This window comes from Doryrhamphus excisus, chromosome 11, assembly GCF_030265055.1.
Source record: "Doryrhamphus excisus isolate RoL2022-K1 chromosome 11, RoL_Dexc_1.0, whole genome shotgun sequence".
Lineage (NCBI taxonomy): Eukaryota > Metazoa > Chordata > Actinopteri > Syngnathiformes > Syngnathidae > Doryrhamphus > Doryrhamphus excisus.
In genome coordinates this window covers 2,055,298-2,078,226 of record NC_080476.1, presented here as the reverse complement: position 1 = coordinate 2,078,226, position 22,929 = coordinate 2,055,298, and the positions used below count along the sequence as shown (strand labels likewise).

General features: G+C 43.7%; 2 protein-coding genes across 6 annotated transcripts in view; both read right to left on the bottom strand.

Moving 5' to 3' along the window:
• gtf2ird1 (GTF2I repeat domain containing 1) overlaps window positions 1-15,461 on the bottom strand; it is a 31,121-nt gene extending 15,660 nt beyond the window's left edge. The window contains exons 1-11 of one of the 3 annotated variants that reach the window (XM_058088320.1): window positions 15,089-15,461; window positions 10,776-10,905; window positions 10,554-10,695; window positions 9,624-9,803; window positions 9,323-9,506; window positions 9,160-9,206; window positions 8,911-9,015; window positions 8,732-8,827; window positions 2,068-2,151; window positions 1,297-1,480; window positions 125-150 (exon numbers count right to left, since the gene is read on the bottom strand). In XM_058088320.1, the coding sequence (XP_057944303.1) occupies window positions 125-150; window positions 1,297-1,480; window positions 2,068-2,151; window positions 8,732-8,827; window positions 8,911-9,015; window positions 9,160-9,206; window positions 9,323-9,506; window positions 9,624-9,803; window positions 10,554-10,695; window positions 10,776-10,901 (1,174 nt within the window). In that variant the 5' untranslated portion in view covers window positions 10,902-10,905; window positions 15,089-15,461. Of the gene's footprint in view, window positions 1-124; window positions 151-1,296; window positions 1,481-2,067; window positions 2,152-8,731; window positions 8,828-8,910; window positions 9,207-9,322; window positions 9,507-9,623; window positions 9,804-10,553; window positions 10,696-10,775; window positions 10,906-15,088 lie in introns of all 3 variants that reach the window. The other 2 variants (XM_058088319.1, XM_058088318.1) reach the window with 2 other exon arrangements.
• A 526-nt stretch (window positions 15,462-15,987) lies between these two features.
• The window catches only part of clip2 (CAP-GLY domain containing linker protein 2), a 39,498-nt gene continuing 32,556 nt past the window's right edge, over window positions 15,988-22,929 (bottom strand). For 2 of the 3 annotated variants that reach the window (XM_058088321.1, XM_058088322.1), the window contains 2 exons: window positions 22,301-22,360; window positions 19,387-21,870 (listed from right to left, as the gene is read on the bottom strand). In XM_058088321.1, coding sequence (XP_057944304.1) covers window positions 21,856-21,870; window positions 22,301-22,360 — 75 coding nt within the window. In that variant the 3' untranslated portion in view covers window positions 19,387-21,855. Of the gene's footprint in view, window positions 18,149-19,386; window positions 21,871-22,300; window positions 22,361-22,929 lie in introns of those variants that run through there. The other variant, XR_009132169.1, reaches the window with a different exon arrangement.

Below are 22,929 nucleotides of genomic sequence, written 5' to 3'. Positions count from 1 at the left end.
GGCAATAATTTAAGTAAGTTTAACTATTAGGGGCTAATTAAAAGTTGAAAATATGCCCATGTTGTGATTCACCACTTTTGCAGAATGGACCAATTGGATTGAATGGCAAATGAATGGAACTTACCTGTGAAAATCCTTTCATCAAACATCCTGCAATGCAAAGGAGACAGGGAATTAATGGTTGTTCATGTTAGCCAGTAATGCTCCAATCGGCCTTTCAAAGCCGATCAGAAAAAAAGTCACCTGCGTCTCATAATATTGTCCAGATCCCTGTGTGTAGTGTTTTGTTCTAATGTATTGGGTTGTGTCCGCCTGCCCCTTTCCTTCACACTGCACAGGCTTGTGGCAGCAAAAACCAACATGCCTGCCGTGTGGAACTCATATGCCATTTGTGTAAGTCATGTAAAGTTTGCATCCGGCAACATCTGCCCTAAAAATATTTCACAGTAGTAGTAGCATGTTGAAAAGCTTTCATTTATTGCAGCATTTCAAGAGTAAACACTTGACAAAGTATGTTGAGTTTTCCAGGCTCACGGTGCAGCAACAGACAGAGTTAACATACTCAAAGCTCACACGTATGAGCATGACAGTCAGAAGACTAAGCAAATAACCCAAAAATAATTCAACTCATCAGACTGGATGACCAGGCTTTCTCTGCGGTGGAAGACACCGGACACTGCCTACTGTCTCTCAGCCCACTACTGCTACCTGGAAGCTCCATCCAACAATGTATATCATATGTCATATCAAGTCTACTGAAAGAAGCCGTCTCATCCTCTGTAGGTTTCCCGAATTAAATAGTAAGTCAAATAAGTTTTTGGATGGTCCTTTTTTTTAAAAAAATACTGAACCATTTTTGGACAATTCTAAAAAGGCCCCTGATCACATCCTCTATACGTTTCACGAGTGAAATAGTACGTCAAATATGTTTTTGTCTGAATTAAGGTGATTTTATGGTTCCTTTTTTCAGATCAGTTCAGATCAGACATTTATACTATGGACAATTTGGAGAGTCGCCAATTAACCTCGCATGTTTTTGGGATGTGGGAGGAAACCGTAGTACCCTGAGAAAACCCACGCATGCACGGGGAGAACATGCAAACTCAACACAGAGATGCCCCAGCGGAGAATCGAACCCAGGCCTTGCTGATCTCCTGACTGTGGGGCCAACATGCTAACAACTCGTCCATCGTGATGCCCTATCTAAAATCTTTTCAAAATAAAGTGTCTGGGAAAGGAAGGTGGAAAACAAAGTGTGCAGTCTAAATGAAATGTATTATGCAAATGTTGACGTACCGTTTCACTACAAAGCGGATTCCGTGACGTTCATCTAGGATGCGCTTCAGCTTGGGTACGCCATAAGTGCATGGTCTTTTGAAAGGGATCTGGTCGGGGATGCCGATGATTTCCACGGCGCCTGGGTCGCAGGCTATCTTGCGGTACGGGACAGGCACCATGTGATCGAGACCCAGGGCCTCAGCTATAGAAGGAATTTTCTGGTTAATAAAAAAACACAACCAATGTTTAAAGCTGCTGCATATCACCAAGAGTAGCCGCCTTGACAGCGTACTGCCACCGTCTTCCTCCATTGAGTACGTAAACTAAGCCTGACGTGACACACACGGGCATTAGTTATGGTTGTTGTCAGTTAATGATACCAATTTGGCAAAGTTTAGCTACAGATGTTAACTATCATTGAATGTGTAGCCTATAATAAGAACAACATGCATGTAAATTGTTGGCCGTCTCTATGAGACTGCTTTTGTGTGTGTGTGTGTGTGTGTGTGTGTGGACGTGCTCGAAATGTACCTAAATACCAACAGCCGAGAGTGGTCGATTATTTTATTTTATGCAGTTTAACTGGTAATTGCTAAGAAAATACACATTTTACAATCCATTCATTTAAATTTAGTAACATGCTAGCTGCTGGTGATGTACTTGTATTGTTTGGTGAAAAAACATGCCATCGTGAGCAGGTAACATGGCAACATGGTAACATACAGCAGCTTTCTTTAACTGAAGATGATAATGTACTGCCCATTACATCTTGACAAAGAAGCTCCTTACCGTATCTGCTGTTGAACAAGATCTGGACACATTCCCTCAGCGTGTTAATGTCTTCCGTTTCCCGGATGAAAGAGTCCCATTTTTCTAATGAGACACACCACCAAGTAAGTTCTGATGTCAACATTTTTGACAGCTAAAGCAGCTTTATTTATTTGCTATTGATTTCCATCAACTGTGCTTGAGTTATTAAATGCATAATCTTACGGTACCCTTTGTAGCATTTAATGTATGAGTAAAGTTTAAACATCATGGTTTGACAGAAAGAAAGAAACTGAACAATTTTCAACCACAACATGCAGGCGGATGAGTGGTTAGCGCGCACACCTCACAGCTAGGAGACCAGGGTTCAATTCCACCCTCGGCCATCTCTGTGTGGAGTTTGCATGTTCTCCCCGTGAATCCTTCCCACATTCCAAAAACATGCTAGGTTAATTGGCGACTCCAAATTGTCCATAGGTATGAATGTGAGTGTGAATGGTTGTTTGTCTATATGTGCCCTGTGATTGGCTGGCCACCAGTCCAGGGTGTACCCCGCCTCTCGCCCGAAGACAGCTGCGATAGGCTCCAGCACCCCTGTGACCCTCATGAGGATAAGCGGTAGAAAATGAATGAATGAATATATCCCACCGGGTATCCTTCAGTTGTTTGTGATTTTGTGCTTGTACAATATACGTAGATTAAATTCTGCTTAACAAAACAATCATAGTATAATAATTTATCTGTTTTTTGGCCTGTGAACTGTTAGCTGTTGCACGGCGGACGAGTGGTTAGCGCGCAGGCCACACAGCGAGACTGGAGTTCGATTCCACCCTCAGCCATCTCTGTGTGGAGTTTGCATGTTCTCCTTGTGCACGCGTGGGTTTTCTCCGGGTACTCCGGTTTCCTCCCCCATTCCAAAAACATTCATGTTAGGTTAATTGGCAACTCCAAATTGTCCATAGATATGAATGTGAATGGTTGTTTGTCTATATGTGCCCTGTGATTGGGTGGTGACCAGTTCAGGGTGTAGCCCTCCTCTCGCCCGAAGACAGCTGGGATAGGCTCCAGCACCCTCATGAGGATAAGCGGTAGAAAATGAATGAATGAATGAACTGTTAGCCATGTGCGAGCAGTCACCTCTGTTACCTTAGCATCTATTAGCCACACTTTACCCTGTGTTAGTCATGTGTTTGCCTCTGCATCACACAAAGCTTTGGCTTTAAATACAGTGGAACCTTGGTTAGTGTCATTAACTCGTTCCAGAAGTCCAACTATAACTTAATCCATTTCTCGCATAAGAAATTGTGTAAATCCTATTAATCGGTTCCAGAAAGCCAAAAATGTTGACAAAAACACATAGTTATAGTTTTAAGATTATAGTTTGACACACAGAAAAAGTATAATATTTCGTCTCCTCTCCGGGATGCCGAGGCCAGAGAAGATGGGGTCAGCCGCATCGGCGGTTGAGAAGGCAACAGATGCGACTGGACGGGAACAGCAAAGGCAGGCAAAGCTGCTTTTCAACCAGGTTTTCAGTTAATAATGCGAGAAGAAATAAATGCACCGTGAAAGACAAAACATGAGCTGTGGATACCAGCATTTTGTCAATGTTGTGCTGAAACAAGCATATTCACTTTGTTTGGCTTGAAATAAGCTAAATTAATAAATTTTACAATAATACGTAGCTTTTGGCCATTTTCATCCTGCAAACATATCTCTCAAAAAAATAAATAAAACCTTGGTGACCTAATATAGCCAGTAGTACATTTAAACATTTACACTTCACCTATGTGATCAGTATTGGTATCGGTATCAGCCAATATCACTCACGGATGATTGGGATCAGTATAAAACCCTGATTGGAACATCCCTAGTTATTGTAGATAAAAACGTATTTCTATCTGTGATTAAATGCTTTTAATTCCAAGTGTGATTAACCGTGATTAAATATGTTAATCAATTGACAGCCCTATACATATAATACATATAAATGATGAATGTAAGGGATGAACATCTAACCCTTAAGTGCCAAAGTCAAGAACTTATTGGAAATAATGATTACTGTGTGTGCGTGAGAGATAAGTATCACAAGTGACTCAGACATTTTGATGAGCCTATTTGGTATCGTGGAGACATAAGGGATCTGACCATTTCTGAGCCTAGTGACATCATAGTATGCAAATTAGATGAGTGTATTTACTCCCATAACAGACATTGGGTAATACTGATGATTTTTACCATGTACAGTATGCTTGAAAAAAACTCCCAAAAGGGTTAATTTACTTTTACCTTCATTGAATATGTGATTGTTGCCAAAGACACAATATGGCAGCGAGATCAATACAGACACCACCTTCATGTTTTGCTTTGCTTCATGTTTGTATTTGTCAGTTATTTGTAATTTGTATGTAAGTTATTTCTTAAAAAACAATGTTTCTCACCTTAATAATGTAATGGAACCAAAGGCAGTACAACTGCCAGCATTTTTCATAAAGTGTTGGAAGAATTGTACATAAAGTTATTCTATTTTTACTATATTCTTATGACCTAAAAACATTTCACATCACTCACATAGCAAAGTAAGATTAATGCTGTACATGTGTTTCATATCACTCACATAGCAAAGTAAGATTAATGCTGTGTCGCTTGCACATGTAGTGTACATCATGATTAGAGAAACCAGAACGTGACAGAACGTTCTCTCAGCAGATAGTTTCTCGGTGAGAAACACATCTCAATTCAAGAAATAACTCATGACAAAAAAGGAAGATGGTGTCTGTGTGGTGTCATGCTGGCACATCATGTCTTTGGGAACGTCATGTCTTCAATGAAGGTAAAAGTAACATGAAAATGTGTTTTGTGTTAACACCATACTCTGTCAAGAGTCAACCACTGATGACATCATTGACGGGCAACATGATGTAGCTGACTTCTGGTTCCGGTTGCTATTTTGTCCACTAGCTAACCCATCTATCCATCCATTTTCCTCCGCTTATCCGGGTAAGCGAGGGCAGCAGTCTCAGTAGGGAAGCCCAGACTTCCCGTTCCCCGGTCACCTCCTCCAGCTCCACCGGGGGGACACCAAGGTGTTCCCAGGCCAGCTGTGAGACATAATCCCTCCAGCGTGTCCTAGGTCTGCCCCGGGGCCTTTTCCCGGCTTCTCGGAACACCTCACCAAAGAGGCATCCGGACTAGATGCCCGAGCCACCTCAACTGACTCCTCTCGATGTGAAGGAGAAGCGGCTCTACTCTGAGCCCCTCCCAGATGCTGAGCTCCTCACCCTATCTCTTAGGGTGAGTCCAGCTACCCTACAGAGGAAACTCATTTCAGCCGCCTGTATCCGCCATCTCATTCTTTCATGACCCAAAGCTCATGACCATGGGTGAGGGTGGGAACATAGATAAACCGGTAAATTGAGAGCTTTGCCTTCCGGCTCAGCTCTCTTTTCACCACGACGGTCCGGTACAGCGACCGCATTACTGCCAAGGCTGCACCGATCCGTCTGTCGACCTCACGCTCCCACCTTCCCTCACTTGTGAACAAGACCCCAAGATACTTAAACTCCTCCACCTGGGGCAGGACCTCATTCCCAACCCAGAGGGAACCGACTGAGAACCATGGCCTATGATTTGAAGGTACTGTGTCTCATCCCAGATGCTTCACACTCAGATGCAAACCGTCCCAGTAAACGCTGAAGGTCACAGCCCGAAGAGGCCATAAGCACCACATCATCTGCAAATAGCAGAGATGAGATTCTAAGGCCCCCGAACTGGACTCCCTCAACACCTTGGCTGCGCCTAGAAATTCTGTCCATGAAAATTGTGAACAGAATCGGTGACAAAGGGCAGCCTTGGCGGAGGCCAACGTTTACTGGAAACAGGCTCGACTTACTACTGGCAATGCAAACCAGACTCCTGCCCCGTTTGTACAAGGACCGGATAGCACATAGTAGCGCGCCACCAATCCCGTACTCCCGGAGCACCCCCAAAGGACGCCACGAGGGACAAGGTCGAATGCCTTTTCCAGATCCACGAAGCACATGTAGACTGGTTGGGCAAACTCCCATGCTCCCTCAAGCACCCTTGTGAGGGTGTAGAGCCGGTCCAGTGTTCCACGACCGTATTGGACCTCTTGCAACAAAGGTTCGACACACGGTCGTACCCTTCTCTCCAGCACCCTGGAATAGACTTTCCCAGGGAGGCTGAGGAGTGTGATCCCCCATAGTTGGAACACACCCTCCGGTCACCATTCTTGAAAAGGGGGACCACCACCCTGGTCTGCCAATCCAAAGGTACTGTTCCCGACTTCCACGACTTCCAATGTTGAAGAGATGTACCAGCCAAGACGGAAGGCGGAACTCGTCCACCCCCGGAGGTTTGCCACTGTGGAGCGTTTTGACCACCCCAGATACCTCAGCCACGGTGATGGCACTGTCCACGTATGTGTCCTAAGACTCTGCTTCCTCTATGGAAGGTATGTCAGTGGGATTGAGAAGGGCCTCAAAGTATTCCTTCCACTGTCCGACTACATGCCCAGTCGATGTCAGCAGGCCCCCGTCCCCACTGTAAACAGTTTGGACCGGGCACTGCTTCCCTTTTCTGAGGCGCCGGACGGTTTGCCAGAACCTCTTCGAGGCCGACCGAAAGTCGTGCTCCATGGCCTCACCAAATTCCTCCCACACCCGAGTTTTTGCCTCGACAACCGCCGAAGCCGCAAACCGTTTGGCCTGACGGTACCTGTCAGCTGCTTCCGGAGTCCCACAAGCCATCCATGCTCGATAGGACTCCTACAGCTTGACGAGGCCCTGACCTCTGGTGTCCACCATCGGGTTCGAGGCCTGCCATCACGACTAGCACAGACTGCCTTGCGGCCGCAGCTCTGATCAGCTACCACAGCAATGAAGGCACGGAATATGGCTCATTCGGACTCAATATCCCGGTCCTCCCCCGGGATGCAGGTGAAGCTCTGCCGGAGGGGAGTGTTGAAGACTCGACGAACGGGAGACTCTGCCAGACGTTCCCAGCACACCCTAACTACTCGTTTGGGTCTTCCAGGTCTGTCCAGCATCCTACCCCACCATCTAATCCAACTCATCACCAGGTGGGGATCAGTTGACAGCTCAGCCCCTCTCTTCACCCGTGTGACCAGAACATGCGGACGCAGGTCTGATGATACGACTACAAAATCGATCATAGACCTGCGGCCCAGGGTGTCCTGGTGCCAAGTGCACTTATGGACATCCCTATGTTCGAACATGGTGTTAGTTATGGCCAAACTGTAGTTCGCACAGAAGTCCAGTAACATCAAACCGCACGGGTTCAGATCAGGGAGGCCGTTCCTCCGAATCACACCCCTCCATGTCACACTGTCTTTGCCACATGGGCGTTGAAGTCTCCCAGTAAAACGACGGAGTCACCAGCTGGGGTGCTCTCCAGAACCCCCCTGTTGGACTCTAAAAAGGCCGGGTACTCCGAGCTGCCGTTTGGCGCGTACGCACAAATGACAGTCAGGACCCTTTCCCCAGCCCGAAGGTGTAGGGAAATGACCCTCTTGTTCACCGGGGCTGACTCCAACACAGAGGCACCAAGCCGGGTGGCTATTAATAAGCCCACACCAGCTCGCCGCCTCTCCCCTGCAGCAACTCCAGAGTAGAACAAGGTCGAGCCCGTCTCAAGGAGTTTGGTTCCAGAACCCAAACTGTGGGTCAAGGTGAGTCCGACTATGTCTCGTCGGAATATCTCAACCTCTCGCACAAGTTCAGGTTCTTTCCCCACCAGTGAAGTAACATTCCACGTCCCAAGAGCCAGATTTGGCTGCCGAAGACCAGGTCGCCCAGGCACCCGCCCTTGACCGCCACCCAACACACAATGCACCCACAATGCGGACCCTTATGCTTGCCCCCATAGGTGGTGGGTCTACAAGAGGGAGATCCCGTGTGGCTTCTTTGGGCTGGGCCCGGCGGGGCCCCACGAGTGAAGACCCCGCGCCCGACCACCAGGCGCTCGCCTGCGAGCCCCTCCCTCGGGCCTGGCTCCAGGGTGAGGCCCCGGTATCCGACATCCGGGCGAGGTACGGTTCCTCCTCTTGGTTTTATTTATAAGAGTCATCTGAATCACTCTTAGTCTGTCCCGTCACCTCGGACCTGTTTGCCTTGGGAGACCCTACCAGGGGCATATAGCCTCAGACAACATAGCTCCTTGGATCACCCAGGCACTCAAACCCCTCCACCATGATAAGGTGGTGATTGACGGAGGAGCACTAGCTAACCATCATATTGAATTGTTCATCTCAGTGCATGTTTTGAGGCTGAATTTTAACAACACTGACTAATAGAAGCTAGTGACTTTGTAGTCACATGGGGCGCTATCACATCATTACGTCATACGTGTGCACTTTTTTGTTGTGCGCTGTAATATTACGATGTACGGTATGTTTTGTGCTTTACTATCAGGCACTGTATTTAAAAATGCTTACTGACATAGGTTGACTGAGATGAACTGCAAAAGAACAATTATTACAATTTTTAATAGAATTAACTGTTGACTTGCATCTGTTGGCCATGTGACGCCGTACTATGTTGTTCATCTGTGTTAGCCATTTGTTAGCATTTGTGGACCACATGTTGGTCTCCCTCAGCCATATAGTGACCTCTTTAAAAGTAGCATCCTGTATGTGCAACAATACCTGCTTTTTCGTGTACTATGGAGAAGAGTAGCCTCTTGGATATATGGACACTAGCAGAGGTCTGACCCTGTTCACCAGGTAGTCTTGTTGAGTCATCTGAAAACAGAATAACATGCAATGTATTCAACTCTTCTGCTGTGTGCCCAGGCTCTGAGGCCAAGAAAAATCCTTGTCATTACCATTACTAGCAGTATCCTTCCCACATGTATTCTTGTCTATCAAGTTGGCCAGACGGTCCTTGCCCAGGTTAAGGAGGGACGTGGGCTTGAAGTCCAGCTTGTCATCTGGGTGGGGTTTGGAGGACATGGGCATGCCGTACAGGAAGTTTGAGAGAACAGAGTTGGTGGAAGTGGCAGGACTTGATGGTGTGACTACCTGGCCAGTAGTCTTCACCGTCGTCATGTTGCCGCTGGAAGAGTTGTGGTTACTTTCTGTGTTTGTGGACTTGGTTTCTCGAGACATGTCTTCCGCTGACCTGCACGCAGATCCAAGAAGAAGAAACGTCAAAAAGTGCTACCATGTCGAGGTAATAATAATAAATCCTTGTGGTGTAGCTTGTCTGGTGCCGTGTTCAGACATCTTAGTGCTGACCTTTTGACGGTGAAGTGAATGCGGTGGCTTTGCTCCAGAATCTTCATCAAAGTCTTGGTGTCATACTCAGAGGGTTTTTTCAGGGCAACTCCCTCCGGTAGACCATGAGCCACAAGGCAGCTGGGTTCCTTTTGGATCCACTCATAAGGCACGGGAACCAGGGAGTTCTTTCCCACAGCTTCACCTAGAATATACAACCAGGGAATAACTGGTCACATAACTTGTAACGGTTTTATGTAAGAGAGTAATGGTATTGATTCATGAGAAATGAATAGCAGCATGAAAACACAAGATTCCTTACTGTAGAGCACGGTGAAAACTTCCTCCACCATCTTCCTCAGAACAAAGATGTTGGACGGGGCATCTGGAGGTGGTCTGGCTTTCCCGTGCTCTGCGTCCTTGCTAGCCTTGCTCAGATCGACTTCCTGGTCTTTGGTATGGGTGTTGGCAGCCGTGATCACGTTTGTCAGGCATGGTGCCCCTAGAAGAAAAGTGGGGGTCAGATTGAAACCTGAGAGTGGAGTGACGGGTTTTTGTCATGTAGTAATTCTTCCTTTTGTCATTTAGAGGGGTTTCAGATGACGGATGTGTTATTCGGGGAAAATAATGACGACGTCATGACTGAAAAACGTCAGCTAAAATGTCAGCTTGTTTGTCCTAGCAGTTTCAGCTGAATGTAAAGTATTCCCAGTATGAACATAGAGAGTTGAAAGACGGCCCTGGCAGCCCTTCACCCTGACCTGTCGACCCGATAATGCCCGAATTAACGCCTCTATTTAATTAACCACCAAGTCCCCCATAGTCCCCAGCTGTGTGGCCTACCAAAGCAAATAGTGTCCGGATTCTCTAATTACAGCCGGTTCAAAAACACTGGCATTAACAACTGTGACATAAACAACCTCCCGATGTCCTGATGTGTTTTTGTATGAACTCAACAAGATGGCAGTATCATGAGTGGTCAGCAACTACTGTACCTCTGCATACACTTGTTGTGAAACAATATTTAGTGTGAAATTCAAGTGTGTTACACTCGCCGTACTGTTGTTCATAATGAACTTAGAAGTATTAATAATCCTTCTTGCTATTACATTGGTTCTCTTAGTACATGCTCACAAATTACCACGTGGTCAAACAAAGCTATGTTTTCCTTTCCGTTTTCTCATGCATTCCAAATGTTTATTCTGTGCAACACCCAGCTATAATGACAGCATTCATGTCAGCAGACACTTACGGCAAAACTTGTAGAAGTCTGTCTGGATCTCCCTCCTGGAGTTCAGGAAAATTCTGCCCTTCTCCGTGCCAACAGCAATCACACTATCTTCGTGCACGGTGACGCACGCCACCTCTGCGTTGAGCTTGGACATGGCCATGCACTGCAAAACACATGAAGTCAGTAACTAAAGCGACACAAACAAGTATAAAATAAGATGATGATTAGGGATGGTGAACCTACCACAGAGTCGAGGGCAGACACCAGGCTAGTGAGGATCTCTTGCCTGGCTGACACCAGAGAAGCCTGGGGCTCACATCGGGAGATTGTCCTGGCACCTTCACATGGCAGCTTCCTCATCTGAGCCATGCCTCTGGTAGGGGGAAACGGACACAGTTTGACAAGATGGTGAGTGTTCTTCTCGAATGCAAAACGTTGTAAGAGGTCGTACTTAGACATACCCAAGAGTTCATGATTCAATCAACATCATTTGCAACTGTTAGCTTTGTGTCAGCATTTCTTAGTCATATGTTCATCTCTATTAGTCACAGGTCTCCGTTACCTTAGTATGTTCTTCTCATGTAGCAGCATCTATTAGCCATGTGTTAACTTCTGATACTTCCTATGGCTCAACATGTGACATGTGTTGATCTCTATTACACAAGTGTAAGCTATGTTTGTCCTCTCCTCATGTTAGCCTCTGTTAGGTTAGCACGTTTTAGCATCTGAGCCACATGGTAGCCCTTGTTAGTCATATCTTGAAATCCCTCTGCCATACATACACCTACATTAGCACGGCGTTAGTTAGCTTTTTATTGGATGTTCAATCACTTTATCTAAATGTTAACATCTGTTCATATCATGGCTTTTATTCGCTTAGCATCTCTTAGCCATGTCCAAACATCTGTGTGACACATCTTGGGACAGTGCCGCCCCCCATGCCATATATTACCTTCTGTTAGCTTTGCATTGGTTAGCCATGTATTAGTATCTGCAATATTTCAGCTTCCATTATCTTAGCATCTCCTTGGCACAGGATCTGTTAGCCATATGTTTGCCTTTGTTAATCTACCACCTGGTATCCCTATTTTTAAGTTGAAAATTGTTTAACCAATTGTTTAACACTTCTACCATAGTATCTGACAGCTGTCAGATAATGTTCGTATCTGACAGCTGTGTGTTGTTGCTATAGAAGGCTTCTAATTAGCTAGTTAGCCGTGTGATAGCGGGCTTTGATTGCTGCCAATCAAAGATGGAAAAGATGAGAAGTGATGAGATATAAGATGTCCTGCTTTGAAAAACTACCTCAAGATCAACAATAGGGCTAAAAACCCATCAATCAGAGCACAGTACATTCTTGTATTGTATTATCATGAAACACTTCAAATCCAAAATAGTACCAAGGGCAGACAATGAAAACAAACAGACAGGAAGTGTTGGGGGGGTGCAGCACTAAAAGCCAGGCAGCCTACGTTCTCATGGCAACTGGAACCCGTCTCCCTGGAAACTAATCTCGGGGCATGTGAACAATTCCGCACTGGCCTTTAATCTCTGCAGACACTGGGAACCATTATACTGTACTTGGCAACCACACTGACAGACAGAGAGAGGGAGAGAGGGGCTAATGTTCACTGAGGAAGAGGAGGGTGTGGCAACAAGTCTTATTGGCCATCTAAACATTCTTCCCCTAGGGAAACGCAACCATTAAACTCCCCCAGCACAACCCCCACCCCCTCCACACACACACACCCTCTGCCTCCATCTCACTCCCCCAGAATTATGATGACCTCAAAATAGATGACCTCCTTCCCTCACAGGAAGTGGAGGAGGAGCCATTTACATGTTTTGATGTGTGAACAGTCTGGACACCAAACATCTATAAACACTTCATGCAGGCTTAGAAGTTAACATGAGGACAAAACACAAATACATCAGCCACTTTAATTTCCCCAGTCAGGTAAGACCCCCAACAGGCCGCCTGCGGGCTAAATCCAGCATGACATCAGACCCACCCATTTCTACATTTTTTTCATTTTTGCAGCAGATTCTGAAAAAAATCATAGGCTGGCATTTTGGCAGTAGGTTCTCAAAAAGAGCAGCGCTCTCCTGTCATACACAGTATCTTAGGCCCTGTCCACACAGGAACACTCCTGACCTTTTTTTTTTTGAGGGGGGGTGTTGAAAAAAATTTGCATCCACTGTGCTGGATTCGTAAATACACATCCAGACAGGACGGTTCACTGAGTGAAAATTATGCACACGGCAAACCGATGTGTGACACTGTGAACGACACACAAACAGAACCACGTGACACCCCAAACCATAGAGAAGAAAGAAGTCCTTCCGCTTCCAAGGCTGAGCTAAACTTACAATAAGTGAAATTACTCCTGCGAGTCATTTTGAAGTGTAAGACAAAAAGATATCAGGAGAATGTTGAGTCAATGCCAGTTGAAATATTCAGATATTACGTTGGCTTATCGTCAAAGCTCACTTCTGATGATGGGGTGGCATTTGGTCGGTGACAGAATTATTTTCAGAAAACAGAGGTGTTGGCTGTCTACACAAAAACGACAACACGGTATTTTCAGTTTTTACGACTCTGGAAATGCTTTTCAGAAATACCGCAACGGGACACCCAGAACGCCATTTCCGGATGGATGATTGGTTGAAACGATAAAATACTTTGTTGTTTTCACCCAAAAACATGTCAGTGTGAATATAGCCCTATAGACTAGCATTTTGGCAGTGGTTTCTCAAAAACAGCCGAGCTCTAGTGCATACAGCAGTGTATCTCAACCTTTTTTGTCTTATGTACCCCCCAGAACCTTTCTGTCATAGCATCAGTACCCCCACTCATACACATTGATAATTCTCCAAAAGTGGTATGTACCACAACTGTTACAATTTTGGCGCAGCTGTACCACAGGTTATAGTGGATGGCTAGTGTTTTTGCAGTAGATACTTAAAAACAGTAGACAGCTCCTGTCTTGTGCAAAAGCCAAAGATGCTCTATATCAGGGATGTCAAATTCAATCGCACAAAGGGCCAAAACTCAAAGTCTACTTTAAGTGGTCCAACTAGACATTACCACCGACCCACATTAATATTTTGTGGGGGAATTGTACATTTTTTGTGCCCATTTGCTTGTTTCAATAAAATGATTGTAGCTCGGCCACTTCTTCCTCATGCTTGCAATGTTTAGGCAAAAGCGACAGTATTTTTAGTTTACAGCTGTGGAATGAGCAGATTATGTGTTTCCCAGCATGCTTTGCTGTAGTTAAAATGATGACTTTTGAGTGTCCTATGCCTTTTAAGGTGTTATGTTGGACAAAGTGCTGCCGGTTTTAGTCGTGTACAATTAAATTATTTTGACTTTTGAGCTGAATCTGGCACCCGTATTAAGAATGGTTATTAATTTGGTGCAATAGAGAATATTGTTTCTACTTTTAAAATGAAAATTCCAGTGGAGTAGTTTATATCGGAGAAATAGCGCTGAACAGAGCGCTGTCAGCACTTGGCTTGATAAGGTCTGCCAGGTGGGCCAAGAGAATGGTATTTTCCAAACAGTTACGTGGGCTGGATTTGTCCCCCGGGCCTGAGTTTGACACGTGCTCTATATGATAGGAGAGTTGTGTGTTTTTAAGAATGTACGTCAAAAAACGCCAGTCAAATATCCTCTATGTGACAAGAGTGCTCTGCAAATATCCTCTATGTGACAAGAGTGCTCTGCTGTTCTAAACGTTGGTCGTTGGTGAAGCAAACTAGCGGGCCTCATTTAGCCAGCAAGTTACCAGTTGAAGAGCGTACTGTTTTTCAGCTTTTTAGTCGTCCCTGGCAGATGCCTGCGTCTCCTGAGCCAAAAGTCATCAGATATGGATGGTTCGAGATGAAAAGAGTCTGAAATGTTTTGTGTGCACTTGCTGTAACAAAAACGGCACCTTAAAGTATTATATTATGACAAGAGAATTATTAAAGAATGGTATTGTTGATTTTGGTAAGTTTTGAAGAAAAGTTTAAATCGAGTTTGAACACGACAACAAAATGCCATCTTTTAACTAAAACTATAAATGAGCAGTTCAGCAGTGTGTGGTCGTGTTGTCGAAACAGAAAGTTGCAATTAACCCAACCAAGCGGTTACAAATGTTATATTCAAGTTGAAATGGCTCGGTTGCTAATGCAGCTAGCTGTCTTTGTTGTATGAGCCTAATAACCTTTAAACAGACGTGACGGACAGTTTAGCAAGGACAAACATAAATAAATAAACAGCGCCACGCTCTTTGCATTAAACGATGTTTAAGTAGGTGGAGTAAGGTATAATTTAAAAACTGACACGATAACCTCTCCTTTTGTGTACAGTTAAAAACCAACACTGGCTAATTAGCTAACGGTATCGTGTAATAACGCAAGCTAGCTGACTCGCTAGCGAGGTAGCTATCGTTAGCATCCAGATATAATCCGTAAATTCTCAACGTTCAGTTCAACAAAATGTAACAATCAAATGTTTCCACGGATCTTTATGGATGTGTTAATCAAAGGAAAAGGGTAGCCAAACTCACCGTGATTGGCGATTAAATAGCCTTGTTGCTGTCAATCCGGGAATATGTTGTTTTCTTTAATCCATCACAAACGACTCCCGCACGCACGATGATGTGTTGCAAACGACATAATCCCGATCATCACCGTGTTGTATTTTTAAAAAATTATTAATCGTTTTATTTTTGTCTTCTTTCCTCCCTTAACAGCGCTAGGGTGTCCCTTTCCCCTTCTTTGTTCTGTAATCCAGTAAAATTGAAACTCATTCGCCTCCTGCTAATCCCATCCCAACGCAACAACACACTCCATTGGCTGTCATTTACATACAGGATTAACAGATCAACCTCTGGGGGTAAAAAAAGAGAAAAGAACAGAAAAGAAAAAGTCCGAGGTGAGTAAAAAAAAAGTTGTCACGGAGGGGAAAATTCCAAGCGTTTTTCTTCCAATTTATCATATCTGCGGAATCCCTGTAGATGTGTCAACATGCAAGACTACCATGCAAGTAATAATAATACATGATAATACCCGACAAGATCTTAGATATCTCACCTATTTGAGGCCAGGGCAGCTTCTAATATACTGAAACAACAAGTGTCATAACTGTTCTTAAAAATTTGCCAAAAATGGCACCACGACACAAAAAAGTAACACATGAACAAAAATGTCCCAATGCAAATAATTGATTTTTTGTTATTTTCATGTAATTTTGGCTGTGACGCATTAGTATAAATTGAAATTTGCGTTTTCATTGAAAATAAATCACAATTGTCCTTTCTGTTGCATAAAAAACAGAAAATAATTTTAAAAATAATTAATTAATTAACATGGCAACGCTACACAAAAAGGAATGCAATTGTGACCAAAAAAAGCATAATTGAAAACATAGATTTTAATTCCCACAGTTATCATGAAATGTTTTCTGTATAAAAAATTGGTCATGCATGGAGACAGACCAAGTGTGTACATTAGTCCCTTGAGACCAAAAATTTCAGATTTAGAAAAATGTCTCACATTTGTCTGTACCTACGCTTATTTAATCCCTTGTTAAGTTTACAATTTGGACTACTGGCTTTCAATTTGGGGTGTGTGCCACTCTGTCCCTGATTTAGTCTAATTTGTAGGTGCAGCTAAGGCAGTGAGGGGGTCCAGTTTGACAGCCTTAGTATCGCATCTCTTCCATATTTAGATGATGATGTCCTGATGGCTTCATCATGACTGTGACCTTCAACATTTTGAGGCTGTTCACAGCTGAGATGAGACTCAGCACCTTCAAATCTGAAGCCATGGTTCTCTGTCAGAAATGATTGGACTACACACTTTGAGTTAGGAGTGAGATTTTGCCCCAGGTGGAGGTATCTTGATCATGAGTGAGGGAAGGCTGGAGGCTGAGATCGGCAGGAGGATGAGCACATTGTGTGCAGTATTGACCTAAAGAGCAAGATCTTGAATACATGCGGCCTAAATCAGTTTCCTCCATAGGGTGGCTGGACTCACTCGAAGCGGTAGGGTGACAAGGTTGGTCTTCCAGAAGGAGAAAAGAGTAGAGCTGCTGAACCTTCACATGCAGAGGAGCCACTTGAGGTGGCTCTGGCCAGATGCCTCTTGGACACCTCCCTGTAGGGTGTTCTGTGTACGCCCAGACGGGAGGAGGCCCCTGGGCTCACCTCGGACACGTTGGAGCATTTATTTCTCACAGTTGGCCTGGGAATGCCTTGGGAACCCCAGTGGAACTGGAAGGGGTGGCTAGACACTGGGAAGTCTGGACTTGCCCACTGAGTCTGCTACCTGCATGACCCACATAAGCGGAAGAAACTAGATGGATTGATGGACTTTCAATCAATGCTTGTCCACAAGATGGTGCTACTTTCTTCCCCAAACAGGCATAAAAATAGTTGTCACTTAAACTACAAAATACAGTGCATTTATCTGTATGGGCATATAAAGGGTTGAAATCCTCAACATTGGAATAAAACCCAATTACATATAGAATAGTTTAAGAAAATTGACTCAATTGAAGTAGAGAAAATAAATAGCTCATCATCCGGGTCAAGTGAGTCCATTTTCTGAACGTCTTAAGCATTACAATAGCTAGTTTGTTTGGCAACCAAACCAGTGCATATGGGTCAGTCCTGACATTTGCCAAAACCAACATACCTGGGCGGTGTCAGAAATGTGATCAAATATGCAACATGTAATCCTCATAATGTGACAATGAATCATTTGTCCTAAATATCTGGAGATGATTTATCTGATATTAAGTATATATTTAGCATTATTAAGTATATATTACAGATACAGTATACAGTATACACTTGAACTAAACTCTGGAGCCAATACACTGTACCTAATCATATACAATAAATTACGTTGTTCTTGGGTCCTGGACCTCTCTGGTTGGTTGTCCTTTGTTCTTGTAACCTACTTAGCAGGCGTAGTGCCCAGGTCCTTTAATAGACCCGTGACAGTTGGAAGTCTTTGGTTCGCCCTGACGTTAGGCTCATGGCAACCCCTCCTTGTGGGTTGGCCTATCACCCTAGGTCTCTGGGCTGCTGTTCTATGGTTGCTTCATGTGGGTGTGGTGGCCAGGACCTGCAGCGGGTCTCTGTGGCAAGTGAGATTTTCCTGATGTTGGGAGTTTGTCAGTGGTTGGCACTTGTGTTAGATTAGGCCCTCTCTGGTCTCTCCCTCTATGGCATTCAGGCTGTCAGCATATAGTAACAACCCTCTTGTGGGGGTGGTGTCCAAGACTTGCAGCAAGTCCCTGTGCTAGGTGACGGACTGTGGTTCATTAGAAGTGGCTGGTCTTCTTTTGCAGTTCATAGTATTAAGAATAACCCGTGGGTGCAGTGACCAAACTCTGCGGCGGGTCCCTGTGACGGATTAAAGACTGTGGGGGCAGGCCAGTAGTCCTCTTTGTTCCCTCTTGCGGGTATGGTTCATGGTTCCTGGTTCCTGGGCGAGTTTCAGCGAGTGTCTGTAGTGACTCTAGTTCACCTTGGTTGGCTCTTCCTCTTCCTGGGGATGTATCCTCTTGCCAGTAAGGGTCCCCAGATAGTGGCTCGTGGTCCCCCTGCTCAGCAACACTGGTAATGTTCCAGGAAAAACCAAACAATGCATAAGAAGTGAGTGAGAGAAAAGTGCGCAAGCACTTGAGCAGGTTGTACATTTTTAATGACTCAATCTCTGACAGCAATGTGGCAATAAATCCAGAGAGAGAGAGCAAACCCTCCTGTGGAAAGGTCCTTACAGTACAATTATATCCAAAATGCAGCTTCTGTCATTAATGACCAGCACTTTTACTCTCATGTCATCTCCCATGTCTCCAACACAAAAGAAAAAGTCAACCACATGGCCTTCAAAACAGGACATGAATGTTAAATGCATCAAGGAAGACTTGGAAGACTTCTGATCCCATATGCTTTTTGCAAATGAAAACTCACTGGTGAAGGAGTAGTGGAGTCTTGGGTCGGTTAACTTGTCACCAGGCTTCTACTTTTGTACCACTGATGCCTAAAACCTGGGACATATTGTAGCTGGTACTTTTGGGGTGCCAGAAATCAGGTTCCAGAATCAGTATTAGCAGTTCAATTGTAGTTCAAGGATTATAGGGCTATAATGGATAATGTAGTGTAGATTGTACCTTATAGGCTTCAGGGCCTTTGTACTAAAACATACAGATTTTGGTTGTGCATACTTGCATTTTACAGCTTGCTTTTTGGTCCTGGACTTTGGGAAACAATCATATCTTTAAAGGAAAACTGCACTTGATTTGGAATTTTGCCAAATCAGTCACAATCCTTATGTGAAACATGACCGCACGTGTCTTATTTCTGCACATTCTAAAGAGAGAAAAACAGCCAGTATGTGGGAGTTAACAAAGCACCTACACATTTCTACTATAAAACCCTAAAAACAGGTCACAAACAATGTTCTATTTACACTGACATTCACATGAATGTGAATATAAACCAAGCTAAACTGATATATCTGGCAGCTACCACAAATGACTACTTTTTTCTCCATGTTTTGTTTCTAGATAACTAGATGACTGTGTTGTGCTCCATGTGTCACAATCAATATCATGGTGACTTCCTGGATGGACAGCTAGTCCAGGGCATCTTTTTTGGGTAGGTGGAATAAAGTTCCTTGTCATATACATACATATATAATATATATATACACATACATATGCACCTTTCCGTAGATGGTAACACTGTATGCAACTCAGTGCAGCAGAACCACATTTAAACCACCAAATCATGCCAGTGTAATGACCCCCCCCCCCCCCCCCCCCACCCCCATCTGCTATGAAGTTGCACTCTACTTGTGGACTCAGCTTCTAAAACCTCTCGGTCATTCTGGGTATATTCAGGTTCAAAAAGATAAGCTTCTGGATCCTTACTCATCCAAAAGTAGTCGGCGGCAGCGGCTGTCACAAAGCCTGCTATGGTTGGTAGGAGCAAACAAACATGCGTTAGTTCCTATCATTGGGCAAGTGAAATCAATGCTTTACATATGATCATCATTATACCTGTTACTGCATGGGTACAGCATGTACTGTATATAACACGATAAAACGTTGTTGGAGTTTTTCTTAGAGGGCTTTATAGTTGAACTGTTTTGCTTTCTTTAGAATGCACAGAAAAAGGACAAAGGCAAGTGTGCTCATGTTTCATATAAGGATTGTGGATGATGGGCACATTTTTTAATAAGTGCAGTTTTCCTTTAAGGGTATCAGTAGCTTGGCACTGGGCTGGTACCCTCAAAGTTTCTGCATTACAATTTGAGAATAGACCTGGAAAAGGTACAGACATAGCCCTTCAGTTAGCAACAGTCACACAGAGAACTGAAGAACAGCATCACTGCCCACAGTGTGCCGAGTGTTTTAGGGTAACATAGAAATATGTACAGTATTTCTTACATTAACAGGAGTCACTGTTGCCAACATTTCAGTACGAAAAGTAGCTATGATTATTAGCTTATTATTCCTCAAAGTCGCTCAATGATGTAATCGTTTCATTTGCATATGAGGTTGTAAAATGCTGTAGGAAGAAAGCATAATCTATTAGGAGACAAAATTATTTAGTAAAACCACCTTCATTATGTTGAGAACTGCAAATAAAATTCATTCGTGGTTTGTTCATTTAAAATTGTCCTTGATTTCATCAAAATAAAATCAAATCATCCAGGGCAGCGCCTCTCAAAGTTCTCCCATCACACTTGGAAAATGAGAACTTTTTGAGAACTTGAGAACAGCGGATACCAGAATATGCTGTTTTCATTCCATGACACTCTTCTACTGAATATACTGTATGTAATAATTCATTTGCACTTTTGAGGAGCCAGGCAACGACATTTCGTTGGTAATTTCACAAGTCTATATATCTATGTATCTATGTATCTATCATGGTTTGTGACTGCCTTTGGGCGGGGTGGACCTGTCAAGAGCATCCGGCGCTGCTGAGTGAAAACACAAAATGCAGAACAATACATGCTTGGTAAGTCGCTAAATTTGGTGCTAGTCGCTTTTGCGAAAATGAGGTGGTGAGCTGGAATGTCGCCAGATTTAGCAACAAAATCGCCAAGTTGGCAGCACCGACAGCAGTCCAATAGTCAGCAAGTCTACTTACAGCATGGGCAACGGCTATTTGAAAAAAGCCATTTAAAAAATGATCTTCAGGAGGCATGGTGGTTTATTCTGTATTATATCGCAAAATTAACAACAATTTTTGTATGCAAACTCACCTCAGGTAAGTAGAAGTTTACCATTTGTAAAAGGTGCTGTCAGCCTCGGTTAGGTACAACATAGGGGATTTGGGGGGGGGTTTGGGGGGGTTGGATGACGATATGCCATTCTTTTCCTGTTCCAAAGTTGCAAGCCACGCCACACGCAACACAGCATGTGCATCAGTCATGTTTGTTGTCAGTTACAGATGGAAATGTGGCAATGTTTAGATGCTAATGTTAGCTTTCATTGAATGTATATCCTATCATAAACACACAATGACTCCAAATTGTCAGTCGCTTCTCTGAGACTGTTTTGTGCATATACAAAGTATACGAGACAGACATGTACGCTCATCATTTTTATTCCGGTTGAATGAAAAGCTTTGAATTGTGATAAATATCGGCATTTATTTGTACTGTTGGTTCATTTAAACCACTATTGGTGACATATGGTGGCTCGTGTTATATTTTTGGCTTGAAAAAAGTGTCATTTGGAGCGGTAGAGGGACAGCACCTTTAATACTCAAAGGACACATTTAGTTTCAAGTATTACTTTAATGTCTCCAATAATACTCGGTAACCTTCATGACTTACCAATTTTGTGCACTATGCACCATTTGGGACAATGATTGACCGCCAAGCCCAGTTCCCTTAAAAAGGCATCAGAAGACTTGCGTTGATAACTTCAAAGCTTCAAAAAAAAAAAAAGTGACTCAGTGGTCATTTTTGTCATCATTGTCCATCCGGTTTTTGGAACTGTCTCTCTTGCAACTCAAAAGATGTTCCTTCGATTGTAGAACACCCAAAAAGTTGCAGGCTTGAGTAGATGTTGATAATAATACTAATAATAACATAAATAATAATAATAATGATAATAATAATAATTATGATATTGATGATGATGCTAATAATATCTCTCAGAGTCCACAAGTCCTCGTTTATATTAAGAGTACTTTCATTGGTCCTTGTGACTTGCTAACAGGTGCTTTCTGCCACTTGCAGTTTTGGTAAGAATTTCCTCCTCCTGCATGTCCCAGTTGGATGGCAACCTCCTCAACTTGCATCAGCGTTGCTGTTCCTGAAAAAGACCCCCAAATAAGCCTGTGCATATTCCCATTTATCCATATCATTGTATTCTCGGCTCATTCAATCGATTGCAGCTGGACTGTTAAGGTTGTCTTAGAAGAGCATTCGATCAGGCTTCATCAGTTCATGCTCAAAGACGAGGTGGGTCAAAGACTGGAGCTGTCCCATCTAGTCTGACTGGTGTATGTCCATCCTAGTCTTTGAGCATGAAGAACATTAGAGATGTCCCATCTAGTCTGAGCGGCATATGTCCAACCTAGTCTTTGAGCAGGAACTGATGAATGCCGCTTAGATGAGAGACAAAACGTCTTTTAAGACAAACTAAACAGTCCAGTTGCGATCGATTGAGGACCCGCCAAAAAGATGTCTACAGCATAATCAACTGCTGTCATCATTTTGTCAGCAATTGCAAGAATACATACATCTTGAGTGCTGTTGGGCTCCTGATGATGGATTCCATTGGCTGACTTGGCTCCGTGAATCTGAAAAGACATACTGACTTTAAGGTCAACTCTTTATTGGACTTGGTTTTCTTTTGTGGAACTATCACAATTGTCTAAGGATTCCCTCCAGTGGGTGTTTAAACAACTGCAGAGAGCACCACACGTTTATTTGACGCCACCCCAACAATTCAGGATGTAGTATCAGACATGGGACGACACCTGCGTGTAAGGACACGCCGGGATTCGATGTTCAGCACCTTGTTGTCCTGAAACTAATTGTCATATCTGCTACGACTGATGCGGCAAGTGTGTGGGAATCTCTGTGTGGAAGAGGCTAACAATGCAGAGCAGATGGAGGATAACCTTTCATTTGCACTTGCAGCGTAGCTATAAGACCATGTTAATATGTATTTTGTATCGCTATTAAAAGGAAAACGGCACTTTTCTGGAATTTTGCCCATCATTTATAATCCTTATGTGAAACAGCAACACATATCGTATAGACTGGTCTATATATATACTATATACTATACTATATGTATAGACTGGTCATATATCTCATCTCGTCTCATATTATCTACATACTGTATTGTATATAACTGGGAAAA